The sequence below is a fragment of the Cucurbita pepo genome, chromosome 18, assembly GCF_057944985.1.
Source record: "Cucurbita pepo subsp. pepo isolate OVF chromosome 18, ASM5794498v1, whole genome shotgun sequence".
Classification (NCBI taxonomy): Eukaryota; Viridiplantae; Streptophyta; class Magnoliopsida; order Cucurbitales; family Cucurbitaceae; genus Cucurbita; species Cucurbita pepo.
The window spans coordinates 10,380,332-10,400,242 of record NC_141815.1 but is presented as its reverse complement, the minus strand read 5'-3'; the positions used below and the strand labels follow the sequence as shown (position 1 = coordinate 10,400,242).

The following is a 19,911-nucleotide window of genomic DNA, read 5'->3' as shown; positions in this document are numbered from 1 at the left end:
GTCATTTTGTATTTATTTAAAGGCAACGGAGAGTAAGTGTGAGATTTCAAATTGGTTTTAGAGAATAACAAAGTATTAACTTATAAGAGTGTAAAAATCTCTCCATAGCAAATTCGTTTTAAAAAGACGATATTTACTAACAGTGTGCTCATACTATTATGGAAAGTGGTGATTGGCTATTACACTTGGCGTACTTCTGGAGCTGAAAGTTCCATGTCAATGGTAACTCAAACTTGGGCGGTGGTTGGTTTGACACTCCGTAGATGGTTTAGTGGTCCAGCTGATTTTGGTTGTTTGTGTGCAGGTGCGGAGTAGGATGAGAAACAGAGGTAGCCGCAGCTGCTTGCTTTTTGATTGTGATTGGAGGCAAAAGCGTACAAGGATAGGTTAAGTAGGCGCCGGCAATAAAAAGGCGTAGGGCGGTACAAAATGGGCAGACACGTGCGAATATGGGACGACGCCCATTCATTCACAAATCCAACTATTCCTACCTTTCCGTCAACTGATTCCCTCCGGTTTGTTAAAAAGCCGTCAGCTGGGGGACGGGCATGATCGCGGGCGCGGCCAATACTCCACTCCAGACCCCGCCATCGGGGCCTCTCTTCGACCCGTCAGCCACTCGCCATTGCCTTTCCAACCCTTTCCCTCGCTTCACCATTCGCTTTCCACCTAAGCCCTTCCCGGATCCTGCTCTCTCGCTTTCCGATCATTCCAGGATGGACTTGATCGGACGTCTGGCTAATAGTTTCTTCTGCAGCCTCCGCCGTCTGAAAGGCCTCAAGGTGGAGGCTGATTTCTCTGGCGAGGAAACTTTTGTCCCCGTTGCCAAGGCGGCGCCCGAGCACCTTGTCATCATGGTCAATGGTCTAATTGGGAGGTATTCTCTCCTTCATTGCTCTTTGATTCTACTCTCATGCCTTCTCCCACCATATTACTAGCTGTCCAACTGTTGCTCGTTTGATTTAGCATGTTAATTTGCGATCGGATTTGGATTTGGGTATCCATCGATCCTTCTTTTTCTTCATTTCTTCAGTGCTGCAGATTGGAGATACGCTGCAGAGCAATTTGTAATGAAGCTTCCTGATAACGTTATCGTACACCGTAAGCGCTTACTATTCCCCCGATCTTCTATTCGTTTTGTAGGTCTCCTTGATCGGTTGCCACTTATTGTAAAAGTTCAATGGAGTCTCTATCCACTTGATGTGAAGATTTTTGTTATTTTGAGTGTATTTACGAAAATTTAGTGTCAAAACCTTTTGACAAAAATGGGTTAGGTTTAGTCAATACAAGATTAATCGCATCCCGAGAGGATAATTTTGGGCTGAGAGATAATGATACTTTTCCAAATAATCTATCTAGCACAACTTTTATTCTAATTTTGGAATGGTTTTGAAACTGATCCACCTTTAATATCCTTTTTCCAAAAGCAACCTTGAATGTGAAAAAAGTTATATCACGTGGCGGATGAAGCTAGGTTACCTCTAGGTGGTAAATCTGGATCCAATCTTTTGATTTCAATGTTGCTTAACCTATGACCACATTGCAGAGAAATAGCTAGTGATGGGGAAGCTGAATCAGTGTCAGTAGGGCGAATAGGATATCCATTAACCATCAGTGCAATTTTAGACCGCAAAATTGAACTCACCCCTTCACTCAAAAAATTCAGATTGTGACCTAATGGGGATATCTCTTGGATTGTTTTGGTATACAGTGTGCTTAAAATTATGATTTAGTAAGCCTTTTTATCTGTGTTTCTACTCAAAAGTGTTTTTAGCTGATCCAAATTCCAATGCACATCTCTTTTCTTGACTCTCTGACATCAAGAGTAGTCTTTGAGAAATTCATAATTGAATTTACCTTTGTTGTGTTCAATTTATTGGCTAGTGTATCGTGTTGGAACTCCTTTATGTCAACCCTTTATGCGTACAGGTCACATTAATTTCTTTGCTTCTAAAATAATCTTCTCGAGCAGGCAGTGAGTGTAACACTTCAAGATTAACATTTGATGGCGTTGACACAATGGGAGAAAGGCTGGCTGAAGAGGTATCTTGGTCCTATATATGTATTTATGATTCATCTCTGAAAAAAATAAAAATAGCATCCTCACAGACATTTGGGTTCTCTCTTGAAATTGATATTGTTGAATTTCTCAAAGTTGTTGAGGACTTTACTATAAACACATCCAATGCAGGTGTTAGCTGTCATAAGGCGTTGGCCAGAGGTGCAGAAAATTTCCTTTGTGGCCCATTCTTTAGGTGGGCTTGTTGCAAGGTATGCCATTGGAAGGCTTTTTGATCATATCCCTAAATTGGAATCCTCAGGTGCTCCTCAAAGTTTCTCTGCCGAAGAGCAGAAGCAACAGGATGAGCAATTCCATCATGCAAGAATTGCTGGATTGGAGCCTGTGAACTTCATAACAGTTGCAACTCCACATTTAGGTTCACGTGGAAATAAACAGGTGATTATGCTATTTATTATATGCATTTTAGACTACAGAAACCAGATCGTCAAGCTGAAACTTGAAAGAGTTGTTCACGAGTGTGCATTTTCCTTTGCATAGCAATAGGGGCTATTGCCTGTTGACCGTTAACTCGCCATCTCATCCATTATTCACCAGGTTGTTAAATAAACTTAAGGTCTACAGCAAACCAGTCATCAGTCTGAAAATTCAGAGTTTTTCATTGAGTGTGCATTCACTTTGCCGCAGCATTGGGGTTGGGTGGAGGGAGGGTAGGTTGAGGTTGGATTTATCAAATGAAATATCTAGTTAATATGACTTCTTTGTTCCTTTTGTTTCCTCAGTTTCCAGTTCTTTGTGGTCTTCCTTTCTTGGAGAGAAGAGCTTCTCAAACAGCACACTTAATTGCTGGGAGGTCTGGAAAGCATCTATTCCTCACTGATGATGAAAATGATGGGAAACCTCCGCTTCTCCTAAGAATGGTTACCGACTCCGAAGATCTAAAGTTCATGTATGTTTTGACTTTTGCATAAGAATAGTAAGTTGCCTATACTTTGTATGCTATTGGTGTTTGACTTTGTATATTGTCTTTGGACTTTTGTTGTTTAGCTCAGCATTACGTGCATTTAAACGTCGGGTGGCATACGCAAATGTGAATTATGATCATATCCTTTTACACTTAAGGGCTTGAGATATTAATGTATCACAAGCTTCCTGATTACAAATTGTTGTGAGTCCAGACTATAGATGTGATTGTGAACCTAATAAAAGTTCATAGGCCAGAGAGTTACTCAATGCAGAAGAAGAATTAAGAGGAGTTATATCCGTTACTATATTATGTTGACCTTCACTTAATATTAGACATGGTTGGGTGGAGAACGTCGTCTATTCGTCGTCAACATGAGCTCCCAACGGTAAGGTTTGTGTTTCAGTTGTTCTCCACTTATGTTTCTTGAGCCTTTTCCAGAGGAAGATTAAATGCTTTTTTCTTCTTATTCTGTGACCAGTCAAGTGAGCTTACGACAAATGACAAATACCCACATATTGTCTATGAGGAGCAATCAAGGATGGATGACATCTGCAATAAAGCATCGCTGGTTTTAGACCAAACACTTGACTTAGAAGGTTACCTTCTTCTAGCTCCTTGTCTAAAATCTCTCCCTCTTTCTCTCAAGTATCTCCTATATTTTTGTTAGTTGTCTGATGTCTTGTAGTGAAACTATATTAGAAATGAATCTCTTTGGTAACAAGTTCAGAAAACAGATGCATCATCATCTTTATTCCTCGAGAGAAGAAAACTCAAAATTCTTACCAATTTTTTAGAATTTGAAGGAATTAGAAACTTTCCTCTCCTTGAAGTCATTTTTTCCAAGTAACAAAATATTTTGCTACGCAGGTATCATCTACCAATTCTAACATTCACCAAAAGTAAGAGATTAAAATAAAAATTGTTGAAACATAAAGGACTAAATTAAGGTTTTTAAATAATAGGATCTAACTTGGAAAAACATCCAAACATTAGGGACTAAAACATGCATAAGCCTTGTGTTTATGCGCCCATACCTTTGGAGATCTAAGGTTGGGGAGAAGAGTATGCTTTATGAGTAGAAGAGAGAGATTCAAAATAAGCCAAATTAGGTGGGAACTCAATAGCATGCTGCTGTTCTTGCCACCATGTTTATTGTCCGTCTTGACATAAGCTTCATTAGTTAAGTACATGACTTGACCATCTCTGCAAGTTCTCTTGGTGCCTAATTCTGAAATTATTTTGTTTAGCCTTGTCATTGAAATAGTTTTTTCTTATAATATGTAGAGGAGATGATTAGAGGTCTTAATCAAGTTCCTTGGACACGAGTAGATGTTAGCTTTCAGAAAAGCAGACAGAGATACATTGCTCACAGTACCATTCAGGCAAGTATAGAGTGAACCGCTATTGCCTCAAGCATTGACTCCGAGTACCTCTGTTCTTATATTGCAAATCTTTTCCCATTTTAACAAACATTTGATAACTTCAGGTGAAGAGCTATTGGTTGAATTCTGATGGTGCAGATGTGGTTTTCCACATGATCGATAACTTTGTTTTATGAAAAGAATCTGAAACTTGGGATGAGTGGTTTGAAGCGCAATGTAAATTTTTAGCAGCAATATCTAACATGTGTTCTTTACTATCGGTGCGGAATCCTTAGAACATCTTATACTTTTTACCGTATGCTTGTTGCTAGTGTTTCATGAGAAATTTTCTTTTGTATAAACACTCGCATATTTTTGGTACCTGTAATTATTCCATATATTGAGACAGTGGAACTTTGAGATTTCTTTTGTGGAGTATACACACAGATTTGAACTTCTGTAAATTTCTGTTGAATTGAATGTTAGAAACATGAAAAAACTTAGGGTGGTAATTTAAATCTTCGATCCCCTCTTCACCTCAAGATTTCCACGTCGTTACATAAAATGTTTCGTTTTCCGCTTCAACCCATGTGAGAATACCCTAAAAAGTAACAAATATAACTAAAAGATGAGAATACCCTAAATGAGTAATATCTAAGTAGTCGTTTTCGACACTTAGCCAAAGGCACCATAGAAAGCGACAAAACATATCGTGAACGACCAACTTTGTAGGTTGGTCCATTACTTTTTATCTCTTAAATTACGAAGGGACAAACTCTTATCTACTTTCCAACTCTCACTACTAGACAAACCCTACATTTATTACATTATTCAACATTTTAATTTTTGTTTTTAGTTTAACTAAAATTTATTTTTTATTAAAATTAATTAAATGGTAAGAATGATACAATTCTTACCTACATGGGGGAGAGGTGAGAGGGAAAATTGAAAGTGAAGTTACGGAAATGCCCTGAAAATAATTCCAACAGAGATATGAAGCGTATCAATAAATGCGACGTTGGCTCGCTGACAACGACTCTATTCCCATTTGAGACCGCAAACTCCCATGACAATGGGGAAGGACAACCTGGTCCAACTAAATTTACACGCAATGGATGACCTCATTTGAACCCAAGTGACTAGGTCTACCCTTAACCCGACAACCCAACTCTTAGTTTTGTGAGAAAAGAGGGTATAATTTAATATAGAAAATCTATAATTAATTATGTCAAATAAATATGGTAATTTAAATTGGAGCTTATTCTTATAACTATAATAATGTTTTATTATTAAATTATTTAATGATGAATACATTAATTTTAAACATTTAAATTGAATATTTTCATTGGTTGTTTATGAAAAAAGAAAGAGAAATCTATTTAGAAATTGTAAGTAATTAATTATAAAAGATTTAGATATTTAAAAATTAAGAAACGAAATTGAAAAAACACTAAAATATATAACAAAAAATCAGATGGATTTAGAAATTGGAATATTGGAAATAAAATTGGAGAGCAAAGAACCGGAGCAGGCCATAAGTGGGTAAGCCGGGTTCGCCCGCTGCTTGAATAGATAAAAAAAAACCAACGACAGCTTTTTTTCTGACTTTCCATGTACCGAAGAGCCAACCATGTTTACGTGGCGGGACCCATGACCCACCACTTCCTTCGGTCAATCTCCAACTTTTTTTTCTTTTTTTCATGGAGCCGATTATTTGGACTTAAATAATTAATTGTACGAATATGAATGATATAAGTTTTCATGACTTTACTTTCAATTTTTTGAAAAGACCTCATATCAATGAAAATGTATTCTTTGTTCACAAATTAATGATCATTGTCTTAATTAGACAATGTGAGACTCTCTCCTAACAATCTGTCTATCAAACAAAGTTATTATACTATGTTAAGAGTCACGATTCTCACAATGATATAATATTGTACACTTTGATAATAAGCTATTTACGAGCCTTTTTATATTGGTATGGAACTGGCTTGAACGCCAACTAGATCTTGTCGCTCAGCCTAGTCACCGTCCTCTTGAATAAAACTCTGACCACTTTCACAAGTGGGCGCTACGTCGGCACAGACACACGACAATTACTAATCCTTTGTATCAATCTTGTTACTAAAATAATATTTTAAATGTGGCAGAGAGCTCGCCACGTGTCGGATTACTATTCGTGAGCATCCAGATTTCCTTCACCCTACAAGTCAGATAGATGATAGATAAAGATTGCTGAAAGACACAGCCACTTCCCTCTTTCTGAAACCAAATCCAAACTGCACCAAATATCTCTCCCAGCTCCTCACCCAACACACCCAGTACCCTGTTTCTTGGCGGGAGACTCTGGAGGCTTCTGAATTCACAACGCCATCAACCATGGGAATTCAGGGAGACAGTGTTGTGAAGGGTTTCGGCGGCGGATGGGGCGTGGTCGCTAAACCCTGCGACTCCTGCAAGACAGGGCCTGCAGCCGTCTATTGTCGACCTGACTCTGCTTTCCTCTGCCTTTCCTGCGACGCCAAAATTCACTGCGCTAATAAGTTCGCCTCTCGCCACGAGCGCGTCTGGATGTGCGAGGTCTGTGAACAGGCTCCTGCTGTGGTCATGTGCAAGGCCGATGCTGCGGCTCTCTGTGTTACCTGCGATGCCGATATTCATTCCGCTAACCCATTGGCACGTCGCCACGAGCGTGTCCCGGTCGAGCCTTTTTTCGACACGGCAGAGTCAATGGTCAAATCCTCTTCGGGTTTCAATTTTCTCCTGCCCACTGAAACCAACGCCAGTGGCTGCCACGGTGCCCATCAACACGAGGAAGTGGAGGTTGCCTCCTGGCTTTTATCCAACCCACCTTTCAACTCTAAGCTCGTGGACGAACCTGAAATCAAGCCACCTGGTCATGATCAAATGTTCTTCACTGAAATGGATTCCTTTATTGATTTTGACTACCCAAACCCAGTCAACAACCACAGCGCGATTAACGACAGCGTCGTCCCTGTTCAAACCAAGCCACTCTGTACTCCGGTGATCAATACCCACTCCCAAGAAAATTGCTACGACATCGATTTTTGCAGATCCAAGCTCAATTCATTCGGCCATCAACCACTATCCCTGAGCCACAGTGTAATTAACCCAATCCCAGATGAAAAATTTCTAATTTAACCCAAAACTTGGGTCAATTAAACTAATTAAGTTGCGATTGTTTGAATTCTTCAGGTTTCCTCTTCTTCCCTAGAAGTCGGAGTTGTCCCAGAAGCGAATTCGATGTCCGACATATCATACCCATTGGGTCAAAGCGTGAGTAGTGGGGGGGACTCGGGGCTACCGGTATCGGGATCCGGCAACCCAGCGACTCAATTATGTGGAATCGACCGGGAGGCGAGAGTGTTGAGGTACAGAGAGAAGAGGAAGAACAGAAAGTTCGAGAAGACAATCCGGTACGCTTCAAGAAAAGCTTACGCGGAAACCCGACCCAGAATCAAAGGCCGGTTCGCCAAACGGACTGACACGCTATCAGAGGTTGAAGAAATGTATGGGTCGGCTGGTTCGTCTCTGTTCTTAGCAGACACCCAGTACGGCGTGGTACCGACATTTTAACCATGACTAAGCTGAATTGAACTGAACGAACTAAATCCAGTGCTGCTTAGATTTATAATTCTTATTGTGCGCATTGAATAAATGAACGGTAGATTACGGCAAATTATGTGTTTAATGGCGATGATGTAAACAAGCAAGCAGTGACTGATTTGCAGGAGCGTGGGTATCGCAAGATGCTTGCTTTTTGTCACCCTCTTCTCCTTACAAAATATAACCGATTTGCCCTTCTGAATCTTTTTCTGCATTTCTATTGGCTGGATCCAAATTTAAATTTTTAGCTCAACTTGGGCGGTGTTTGACAGAGGTGTCTGTTTTGGATAAGTATGATCCCAGAAAAGTGGCATCACGTGGAGTGTTGTAACTTTCTGGGAATGGTAAAGCTTTTTTCTTCACGGGTTTGTGAAAGTGTTTCTTTTAAATTACTTTTCGAAAGATGATACTTTTATGAGGGCAGTGGATTCAAGCAGCTGCAGTTTTCAAGTTCTAATAATTGGTTCGTGTAATTATGAGCATTTGGTCCACTCACCTTTTTATAATGCGAATTCCAAGTCATGCATCGGGTCACTAAATTCGAGTATCTAAATAGGGAAGATCAGAGTCATATCTCGTCGTCATGTGTGTATAAACACACACATGTGCATTGCAAACTGCAAACCAAGACCAGCTATTGAGGCTGGAGACTAGTGACTAGCAACCATTTTGGGCATTAGGGGTCAATGACTCGGAACTAGAATAAGCAACCACATACCCATTAGTCACCGGTGACACGAGTGCTAAGCCGGTGACTGTGTCAATGGATGGCAAATAACGGTCATAGACTGATGACTTGTAACTACTTTTGTAAGAGTCGAGAACAAGGACCGAGATTGAAGATCAGAGATCAGTGATTAATGATGACTTGTAACAGCCCATGTGAGATCCCACGTCGGTTGGAAAGGAGAACGAAACATTTCTAGTAAGGGTGTGAAAACTTCTCCTTAACATATGCGTTTTAAAGCCGTTAGACCAATGACAATACGTAACGGGTCAAAGCAAACAATATCTACTAGTGGTGGACTTGAGCTGTTACAAATGATATCAGAGTCAATCACCAGACGGTGCGAGACAATGGTCGGAGTAGAGCTAAACCCTCTCCATAATAAACACATTTTAAAACCTTGAGGAGAAGTCGAGAATATTTGTTACGGGTGAACTTGGGCTGTTACAATACTACTCATATGAGTATTGTTGACCACCACACATCACCAACAACCAAGACCAAGGACTAGGTGACCAACGACCACTCCACTGATGGTCAGGAGTCGTCAATCTCAATTGCTAGTCATCGTTCTCCAACCATCGTCGCCATAGTGGTAACGATTTCTAGTCTCCAATCCCCGATCTTGATGATCGATGACCACTGATAGGTTATAATACTAGGGGAGGCTAAGTTAGTTTATAATTGAATTTTTCATTATCGAGAAACAAATAACGTTTCGGGACATGCTATAATGATATAAAACATTTATAAATAAATCGTTACCATATGTCCCAATCAAACAGATATGATCAAAGATTATAACAGAGAATAATTTGGAACCTACAAAAACAATATAGCATCTTACCTATATGTTCATATTAAACAAACTTTGGCTTCATATACTTACATAGTATTGCTAATTAAGCATGCATTCTCAAATTTTCATGGTGTTTGTAAGGATCTCTCATCTTCTGCTCCTCAATGGCACTAAAAACCCCATAATCGAAACTCTCCTGATCTCCACCTCCACGATGTTCTTTGCTACCCTGCTCATCTTCATCAGTATCACATCTAACACTTGAGATACTCATTAGCATGGGCTTGATGCTTCCCTTGTGTTCACCATCAGCCATCAAGGCTTTCAAACATTCTACCACTTCTCTGATAGTAGGGCGCTTATCTGGTTCGGTCTGCACGCACATGATTGCCAAATGCAATACATGTTCGAACTGTTTCCAATTCAGGTGTCCCTTCAGCTTCCTATCCGCCAAGTCTTTGAATCTGTCCTTGTTTATTGTGATGTTGATCCACTCAGAAATGGTTCTCTTTGCTCCACCAGGGAGTCTTTCAATTGGCTTCCTTCCCGTAATGAGCTCTAGCAAAAGAATCCCATAGCTGAAAACGTCACAGCTCTCGGAGACTTTGCCCCACATGGCATATTCAGGAGCAAGATACCCTAAGGTTCCTTTGACTCGAGTTGTCATGTGGCTCACACCCTCTGGGATTAGTTTTGCAAACCCGAAATCAGCTACGAGTGGCTCAAAATCTGAATCTAACAGCACATTGCTCGCTTTTATGTCTCTATGGATTATGTGGGGTCTTACTTCCTGGTGCAAATACCTACATATCATAAAGTCAATATTTTCAGAGTTTTCCTTCGCTCTCTAAAAATGTGAGATCTCATATCGGTTAGAAGGAGAATGAAGTATTTTTTATAAGGGTGTTACAGGGGTGTGGAAACCTCTCCCTAACGCATTTTAAAAACCTTGAGGAAAGCCTGAAAGGAAAAGCCCAAAGAGAATAATATTTGCTCGCGTGGGCTTGGACCGTTACAAATGGTATTAGAGCTAGACACCGAGTGGTGTTCCAGTGAGGACACTGGGCCCCGGAGGGAGGTGGATTGTGAGATCTTGCATCAGTTGGAGAGGGAAACACACATTTTTTATAAGAGTGTGGAAACCTCTCCTTAGTAGACCACTAGGCGGTGCCAATGAAGACGTTGGGCTCCGAAGGGGATGGATTGTGAGATCCCACATCGGTTGGAGAAGGGAACACACACACATTCTTTATAAGGGTGTGGAAACCTCTCCCTAGTAGACCACTAGGCGGTGCCAATGAAGACGTTGGGTCCCGAAGGGGGATGGATTGTGAGATCCCACATCGGTTGGAGAAGGGAACACACACACATTCTTTATAGGGTGTGAAAAACTCTCCCTAATAGACACGCATAATACATGTTCTTTGTATCTTTATAAGGGTGTGGAAACCTCTCTCTAGTAAACCATTGTGAGGAGCCAGAGAGGATGTTGAGCCCCGAAAGGGGATGTATTGTGAGATCCTACCTCGGTTGAAGAAGGGAGGGAACATACAGACATTTTTTATAAAGGTTTGGAAACCTCTCCTTAGCATATATTTAACACACATTCTTTATAAGGGTATAAAACTCGGTGAAGAGACAGTAGTGTCCAAAAACAAAAAATAAAGAAACAAGAAGTAATGACTTACAAAATGCCTTCAGCAGAGCCAAGAGCGATCTTCATTCTTCTTTTCCAATCCAAGTGAGCTTCAGAAGCAAATTGGCCATGGAGATGGGAGAGCAAGCTGAGATTTGGCATGTAATCATAAACAATAAGCCTCTGATCAGTCCCCACACAGTAACCCCTCAGCCCCAACAAGTTCTTATGCCTCAGCCTCGCCAGCACTTCCACTTCCACTGCAAACTCCATCTCTGCCTTATAATTCATCGCTTTAAGCTTCTTCACCGCTATCTACACACGTATATAACAATTTTTTCAAACAAATCCTGCACAATATTTTACATGCTAATTTGGCCTTAATTTTCACCTGAAGACCATCGCTCGTCTTGCCCCAATAAACACTTCCAAATCCTCCTTCTCCCAGCTTGTTGTCCTCATGGAAACCATTCGTGGCCGCATGCAGCTCCTTGTACGTAAACATCCTCCACGAACTGTTCCCTCCAACGAACCTTCCACAACAAAAATGATCAAAATTCATCAGAAAAAGGGAAAAAAGACATATTTTTGAGATTTGGGTTCTGACAGACAAACCCCTGGTCTATTTTCTCAGAGCCACAGCAACTGAAAGACGATCCCATGGTTCGGTTTTTGTGTCAGGTCAGCATCCATCTGGTAGAGAAAAGTTTCCACTTTTTAAACCAAATTACCAATGTTTCAGAGTTTGCCACTTGTAATTTAGTGTAAATGTAATCAAAGCCGACCTCGGCCGGCCTCTGTCGTCGGATATGCTGCGTGGGTGCTCACTCCCGCGGCTTTAACAAGACCAATTCTATTCTTAATTCATTAAATATATGAACAAGACCAATTATTATGCTTGACACAAAAAGACCAATTATAGATTATGACGCAAAAAGGGCCTTAAAAGGAAAGCATTGAATGAAGGAAACGAGGCAGCCCCGGCGACAGAGTTGAAACCATGGTCGAATGGAATGGTTGTTATCGAGACCCATTATAGTATATTGTGCATAAGCAATCAATTGTCGTTGTAGTTGGAATGATGAATTGATCAATAATTCATAATGTCCTTCAATCTTAGCTCACCCACAACTCACTCACTCTCTCCCAAATTCTCAACATGCCACTCAAATTAAGACAAAGTTTTATTATTTGTTCAAATTATCAGAGCCACAAGACGAATGATGTGGAACCCAATGCCAATTTCAACACTCCACTATTTTCCAATCCCATGGATGTTAACTTGAGCTCATTGCAACTTCATGAGGTTACAAAAACATTGGAACAAGCTTAGTTTAATGGCTTCCCCATCATTATTGTTGCCACTTCTTAGTTGATTTCTATAGCTTTCAGGCCTAAAGATGTGATGTCTCTGACGCCATCAAAATAAGGAAAATGGAACATCCCTATCAGAGATTGTCTACTATTACGTATCGCCCATTAACCTTACATACTTTGTTCTCCTTACTAATCGATGTGAGATCTCACCATGTAGATGTTACCAACCCCTGTAACGTCTCGGAAATGTAGGAGGGAGAAAAAGAGTATATACAATAATAATAGTAAAACATTGTATAGAATAAGGTTTGGACCTAGGATTCAGGAGAGGAGAGCATATTCATTTGCCAATAATTAAGAAGGAATAAAGTAATAATAATAGAAGAGGGACATACTTAAGTGGGTTCTAACTTGGAATTGGATTTGGGATAAAGTGTCCTTCCAAGCTATATTACCTTTTTAGGTGCCTACTCCATTGTAGGCCCCCAATATATTCAAATTCCTTCAATTCTTACCAAACAAAAGATCATTTTTTTTTATGAGGATGTTTTTTTAGAAGGGTGCGGAAATCTCTCCCGGATAGATGCGTTTTAAAATCGTGAGACTCACAACGATACGTAACAAGCAAAAACAGATAATATCTACTAGTGATGAGTTTAGATGATTACAAATGGTATTAGAGCCTGACACAAGACGTTGGGCCTAGAGCGAGATGGAGTTGTGAGATATGACACAAGACTTTGTATAAGAAACTTATTCAACCCTCTTCTTCCCCTTAGAATCGACGAAGAATAAGTATAAGAAAAGATTTAGGGAAGAACAATTTAAACAGATAAGAGAAATTGGTGATGAGAGGAGAGTAGCTGATGAAAAGAAATGAAAAAGATGGAAAATTCAGATGTTATATCTGTAAATAGCAATATTGAATTGAGGGTTTGATTTGATTGAGATGTTGGAGTTAAAGCAAGAACTGTTAGTATTATAGTTCGTAAGCTAACAGAACATAGCCCAAACCCAGACAGACACACAGACAGACACAGAGATGTGAGTTTGTTGGAGTCCGTTTTGGAGGGAAATTAGGAACAGCTTTATTAAATGAAAGGGTGCATGAAGTTTCACCTCGCCGCATCACCCCCACCTGCACCCTCCATTTCCGGCCACTTCTCCACGTGCCTTCCAAAACAACTCCCTCGCTCACGCCCTCCACTTTCTGCAAATCCAATGCCTTTCACTTCATCCCTAACAATACGATCATTGTTCAAGTTTATTCTTTTTTCCTCAATTGTGTGTAAGAGAAGGAAACTGGTTGTGATTTTCAAAGTGGCAAAAGATTCATTCCGTCTCAGCTAGATTTACAGATTTCAGAGAGGGTAAAAAAAATCTTAGCAACTTAAGAATACTACCAAAGCTCGTGTTTTTTATATATATATATATACAAAAACAAAAACAAACCAAACCCCAATAAAATTATTGAAAAAATTATGTTAATTGGTGGTCTGATCTGAAGATTCAGGAGTTCCTCTGTTTTCTATACTCTGAGCCTCCTGATTTCCGATGCTCTGTTTCGCCGTCTCTTTGTCGGCGGTACCAGTCGCACTGCTGCTACAACTACTATTGCTTTTGGTATCCCCAAAAGAAGAGGATCTGCTAGACATGGGAGTAGCCAAATACGTGGGCTTGATTTCTCCAGCCATAATAACCAATATTTTCTCTTCAAAAACAGGGGAAGGGCGTTTCTGGGTGTCGTCGTTGCCGGCCTCCAGGTCGGGCTCCCGATTGGTACCGTCGCCGCTGTCGAGGTAGCCGGAGAGCTTCCAGTAAGAGCAAGCGAGGATTAGAAGCGCAAAAGCGATGAGTCCTAACATAGCAGCCAAACCCCCGAACAAGTAAGGGACAGGGGAATGCCAAGGGGAGTGCTGCAGCTGCTGCTGCCGTTGTTGTTGCGGGAAATGTAATTGGGGTTCAGGTGCGACTGAGTGCCGTGAAACGTCCAAGGACTCTCTGTTGGCCACCATTGTTAAAAGGGTTCGCAAATGGTTGAGAATTGAGATGAAGATGTTGAAGCCCTGGGGGCGTGAGCCGTTATTTATAGATACAGAGGGAGTATAATTAAAAATTGGGTTAGTTTATTAATGGGAGGATTAATGTCGTCATATATATAAGAGGTGGGGTCAGATGGTGGAGAGGTGGGACCCACAAGCGCACAAAAGGGCTTTTTCGTAATATGCTACGAGTGATTATGTCAGGGACCTTTTGGTCAAGTTTTCATTTTTATTTTATTTTTTTAACAAAGTCTTTCAAAAATTAAAAATGAAAATAAAAACTTTTTTTTTTTTTCTTCTTATTTTTTTAATTTTCAGTTACCGTACGGACCTAGTACGCCGTTCAGGACATTTATACCCTTCACGGTCCCACCGATTAATAAAAATTATTATTGATATTATCTACTTTAAATATATGTTTTTATGATTTTATTTTTTATTTTTACGAGAGGCTTGTAATCCTTACTTATAAATTCGTGATCATCCCGAAAGATATGACGTGTAAATAAATTCATGCAAAAGACAAGCCCCATAACAAACGTCCAATTGGCCACTCGGACGTACACGTCAAGGACACTTGCATTTTACTTTTTACTTTATTATATAATTTACCATCCAATAAGCTAAAATTCGTTTTATTATAAAAATTAAAATAATTTGAATCTTCCTCCCACTAACTCTATCTTATCCTATTCCTTCCTTGGATTTCTTGTTCTAAACAAATCCACACCAAATCCCACTTCTTCCATTCTTTTATTATTTCTTTTTATTATAATGCTCGGTTGGTTTCCAACTTCTTACTTTTTTTTACGTTCTTATTAGAATGACTTATATCTACGAAGATAGTGTTCCTTACTTATAAATCCATGATCTTATTCTTAATTGATTAATATAGGACTTTTTCTCGAAAGCTGGTTGGAGAAGACGATGAACAGGGAGAGAAGCTTAAGAAGATAAGGTATTTAATTGATTGATGATAGTACATATTCTCAGTTGGAGGGAACAAAGCAATGAGATTAAACAAATAAGGAACAGAATTTTTCTCTAACTTTGCTCTTGTTTAGTAATTACTTAATTTCTGGAAGTGGGATGGCCATAAAGTAACCATCTGTAATGGCTATTCATTAATATTTTATGAGATAATGAAGTCATTGGTAAGCACTACACCATAGCTTTTCTTACCAATGGATATGAGAAAGTGAATGAAAGTGATATTAAAATCAAACCCATCAACATGTGTTATATAACATATGAATGAATATGATTAATTTAGGCATTGATGGATGGTATATTCTACTTCTTTCATAATATTTTGTTTCAATGGATGCTCTTGTTCTTTGTTTGCCTCTGTGTATGGCTGATTTGATGGGGGAGAATATCAATGCCTTCACACTATCTTATGTGCCAACGTATGTATGGAACAAAAAAAGGAGGTGGATAAGGTGCTTCAGTGGAATTCAGAAAACAAATAATTGGTTTTAATCAGTACAACATATATTTTCTCACCTAAGCTTCAGTAAACTCAATCCTGTCACTCTCAGCGTACCCTCCATCCAACAAGTTTACTTTCGGTAGATATTGTTTGCTATGAACCCGTTATGTATCGTTGTCAGCTTTATAACGAATGTTTTGTTCACTCTCCAACCGATATGGGATCCTACAATCCACCCCCTTGAGGGCTAGCGTCCTCACTAGCACATCACCTAGTGTCTGGCTCTAATACCATTTGGTTGGAGAGGGGGACGAAACATTCCTTATAAGGGTGTGGAAATCTCTCTCCAGTAGATGCATTTTAAAAGCCGTGAGGCTGATGACAATACGTAACGAGCCAAAGCAGACAATATCTACTAGCGGTAAGTTTGAGTTGTTACAAATGATATCAGAGTCAAACACCAGGCGGTGTGTTAGCGAGGATGTTGGACACTTCAAAGGGAGTGAATTGTGATTGTGAGATCTCATGGTTGGAAAGGGAATGAAGCATTTCTTATAAGAATGTGGAGATTCTTCCAAATTTCTAAGTACACCAAGTTTATATATATATATTGAAACTGGCCTAGTGAGAGCTATTGTAAGAGTACACTAAAGATGGTGTATGCCCACAAGAAAGATTGGGGATTACGTATATAAGGAAGGACACAAAATGATTATCATAATTGAAAAGAATAGAGTGAAGTGATTGGAAAAGCTATGAACATGTTTAGGGGGAAAAAACAAAGAGAAAAAGAAAGATGGGTGGGTGAGATATCAAATTGGTAGAACAGAAGAGGTCTTTCCATAAATGATTAGATTTTGTTGTCATGCTTTATCTTAATGCACACAAGTATGCTTTTTGAAGCACTTTGTTTATTTAGATTTATTAACCATTCAATCTGCATAGCAACCCGGAGGCACTGCAAATCAATGTCTTTTCCTCAATAATTCGTTCAAAACATAGAAAAATGAAAACTAAAGATGATGGAAACATGGAATCCCACTTCCAAATTGTAAAGATTAAGACATAACTCAAATAGTTGAAGGATTATGTATGTGCTAATGATCAAAGGGGTTGATAAAAGGAAGAAAAGTGAGTTGAATCATTTGGAATATGGATCCATCAGGGGGATTGGATTGGATTGGATTGGATTGGATTGGATTGGTTTGGTTTGGTTTGGTTTGGTTTGGTTGTAAAGGCTGATGAAGGTGGGACATGGAACATGTGGGTTTGCCCTGAAATGGAACAAAACATGGAGGGTTAAATAGACACTCAAAAAGGACAAACCCAAACAGAAGGGTCAACTTCTTTTACCTTCTCCTTCTCCTCTCTGCTTTCAACTGTAGTAAACCATAATTTACTACCTTCAACTTCAAGCAATCACATTCACACATTTCTCCCTCCCCCACCCCTCATCCTCAAGGTCTCCCACCGTTGCTTTGCTAAGCTAAGATATCATCTCGTTTGGCACAAAACATGAAAAAACATTCAGATTTGGTCGCATGTGTCCTTCTAATGCCAATTGTACGGTTTCAACTTTCCCATCCAACACATACATATTGTTTCTTTTGTTTTCTTTTGCTTTCTTTTTCGATGTCGGTCTTGTTTGGCGTTCTTGAAAATGCATGTATTAGCTAGGTCAAGTACAAGTAGTGTGACAATTTAAGTCCACTGCTTGCAAATATTTTCCACTTTAGCCCCTTATGTATTGCTATCAACTTCACGGTTTTAAAACGTGTCTACTGTGGAGAGATTTTTACATTCTTATAAGGAATGCTTTGTTTTCCTCTTCAACCAATGTGAGACTATCTTGTAAATAACTATGACGTCTTATCTTCTAAAAATGAATATAATTACATAATTAGCCTACACAATATAGGCCTAAAGTGTGAAGATATGAGAGAAAGAAGCAATGCATCCAATCAAGACAACTAAAAGTAACCAACCAAGGAAGTGCAATGATCATGATGCATGGTGGGAATCATAATCAGCACACTGTGTTTGCGTCTATGTAATGGAATGTGTATGCCGATGTCGACCCCAGTTATTCCTTTTCTATGTTTTGGCCGGAAATGACACACAAATCTGATTTGCAGAATTTTGGAGGCCCAGCTTCAGGAACATTTTCTATGTCAGGCCAAGGCAGGGCTCGAGTGCAGTTTGAATTAACCCCCAAACGTTTTATTACTCACAACACAGCCTTTCTTTGCCGATGATAAGGTCTTGGATCAATGATATTCCATCTGTTTGAGTTCGATATTATAAATGACATTGCTGAGTTCCAAACTTCATAGACCATTTTAGCTGTCTTCAAAGCTTGTTCAGAGTGAAGTTAGGAGCTATGTTTATGGAAGTGCGGTCTTCAAAATTTGAAAAACTAAGACACAGCAATAGCCTTCTCCTCACATGAAGATTGAAAGGAAGAATGAGGAGCCCTCCAGGTGTGAGTAGAATGTGCATTGTAGATCGAGGGTCCTTTGTGTTTCCTGAAATTTCACTATCAATATATCCCTCAGCTCGTATTGTTCCATCACAACAAAGCTATGTCATCAAAAAGTTTGAAGGGGCATTATCTTTTGTAGTATTTGAGACCCCATTCTGGTGAAAGCATACCCAAAACTCACATGGGCAAGGGCATCGGCGACAGCCAGGCTTCACAGAGAATCGGGAGTGACAGAATCATATTATTCAACCTAGCTATCATGAACAAATTCCTATCTCCAAATGCCAAATAACTTGATACACCAATGTACGAGGGTCAGAAGAACACGTAGGTTAGGTTCAACCCAAAATGAAGAAAATTGATCAACCAAACTTGTTAACAAGAGATGGATAGTTTGGTTAAAATAATAATAAGAACAATAATAATAGTGATGTTCTCATGTTGTGTCAAGCACCGTTGAACAATCATGCATTTCTCCAATCATGAGAGAGGGAAATCAGGGGTTATGGAATGTGTCACAGAAGGCACCAACACAGGAATGGAATGGAGTGGCGTATTGCATCAAGCGAGAGAGAGAAAGAGAGAAACTATATGTGTGGAGGATGAGTCAGTCACCAATAAATGTAAAAGAACAAATGCGATAGCGCAGTCGTCTCCAACTCAAGGGTACACATGCCTTTTCTGATACTCCAGTTGCAAGCAGAAGACAATGGATCGGTCACATGACCTAGAAGGAGGTGATTCCCTGACCCCATGGTATGTGTCCCACCGGCCACCGCCACCCTCACTTGGGTCATCTCCATAATTCTCTCTCACTCCGTAGTTCGATCTTTCTTCCCACACCCTGGTGCTCAGACATGCCTTTTATCACCAAAAGTCTACTATTAGATGTCTGCCTTTAATCCGATCACGCCCCCTTTCCCACTTCATGATTGCCTCTATCGTGTAAAAACGACAAAAGCAGAATAACCAGCACTGTATCAGATCTATAGATCATATACTATCAAAAGGGAATAATTTAGCACCCCACACCAATTACTGCCTATAGACCTCTCTCGTCATTTGGTTTTCTATCCAGTAAATTGGCTTGAGCTTGCATACTCAATACTGCTGGACAGCTTGGAGTGATATTAAGTCCAAGGATTACATACCCTAAACAGTTGCCTTAAGCAAAAATGACTGACCAAGTTTTAGCTTAAGAGTTGTAACCAAATCCTCTAAAAGTAATATTTAGAGCGCATCGTCACAACATAACTTGGTGATCAATCTTGTACAGCGTAAGGAAGGTGAAGCTTTTGTTTTCTCCGAGGATAAAGACAATCAGTTGAAGCCCAGTGAAACAAATTTATGGCAACCACCCATCCCGCTCAAAATAAACCGCACGTTCTCAAACGATGCTCCACCATTTATAGTTTACGATTCAAGGAGCCCTAGTTCCATAATTTCAAGGATTAGATGAATAAACAACCGGTTATAAGGACGATAAATTAAAAGGATA

The 19,911-nt window shown here is 39.7% G+C and overlaps 4 protein-coding genes across 10 annotated transcripts; 2 read left to right on the top strand and 2 right to left on the bottom strand.

Moving 5' to 3' along the window:
* The first annotated feature begins 295 nt into the window (after positions 1-295).
* Positions 296-4,774, top strand: LOC111780634 (alpha/beta-Hydrolases superfamily protein). 7 transcript variants are annotated; one of them, XR_015413809.1, is made up of 10 exons: positions 296-877; positions 1,034-1,101; positions 1,973-2,043; positions 2,192-2,458; positions 2,803-2,969; positions 3,068-3,124; positions 3,321-3,377; positions 3,466-3,583; positions 3,855-3,912; positions 3,961-4,131. XR_015413809.1 is itself a non-coding variant. In XM_087119732.1 (10 exons), the coding sequence occupies exons 1-9, from the start codon at positions 549-551 to the stop codon at positions 3,872-3,874; spliced, it is 1,149 nt and encodes a 382-aa protein (XP_086975858.1). In that variant the 5' UTR covers positions 299-548; the 3' UTR covers positions 3,875-3,912; positions 3,961-4,131. The 7 variants fall into 7 exon arrangements, 2 of the variants coding, with proteins under 2 accessions (XP_086975858.1, XP_086975857.1); XR_015413811.1 differs by having other exon boundaries at positions 298-877; positions 3,068-3,123; positions 3,324-3,372; XM_087119732.1 differs by having other exon boundaries at positions 299-877; positions 3,321-3,372.
* Positions 4,775-6,587: 1,813 nt separating this feature from the next.
* On the top strand, positions 6,588-8,182 carry LOC111780589 (zinc finger protein CONSTANS-LIKE 5). The gene is made up of 2 exons (XM_023661024.2): positions 6,588-7,474; positions 7,568-8,182. The coding sequence occupies exons 1-2, from the start codon at positions 6,731-6,733 to the stop codon at positions 7,946-7,948; spliced, it is 1,125 nt and encodes a 374-aa protein (XP_023516792.2). The 5' UTR covers positions 6,588-6,730; the 3' UTR covers positions 7,949-8,182.
* Positions 8,183-9,430: 1,248 nt separating this feature from the next.
* On the bottom strand, positions 9,431-11,965 carry LOC111780533 (PTI1-like tyrosine-protein kinase At3g15890). The gene is made up of 4 exons (XM_023660959.2): positions 11,756-11,965; positions 11,532-11,673; positions 11,193-11,455; positions 9,431-10,307 (listed from the first exon to the last, which is right to left on the bottom strand). The coding sequence occupies exons 1-4, from the start codon at positions 11,800-11,802 to the stop codon at positions 9,608-9,610; spliced, it is 1,152 nt and encodes a 383-aa protein (XP_023516727.2). The 5' UTR covers positions 11,803-11,965; the 3' UTR covers positions 9,431-9,607.
* A 1,889-nt stretch (positions 11,966-13,854) lies between these two features.
* Positions 13,855-14,568, bottom strand: LOC111780328 (protein GLUTAMINE DUMPER 4). The gene has a single exon (XM_023660702.2). It carries the CDS (start codon positions 14,470-14,472, stop codon positions 13,942-13,944), a length of 531 nt encoding a protein of 176 aa, XP_023516470.2. The 5' UTR covers positions 14,473-14,568; the 3' UTR covers positions 13,855-13,941.
* Between the last annotated feature and the right edge of the window lie 5,343 nt (positions 14,569-19,911).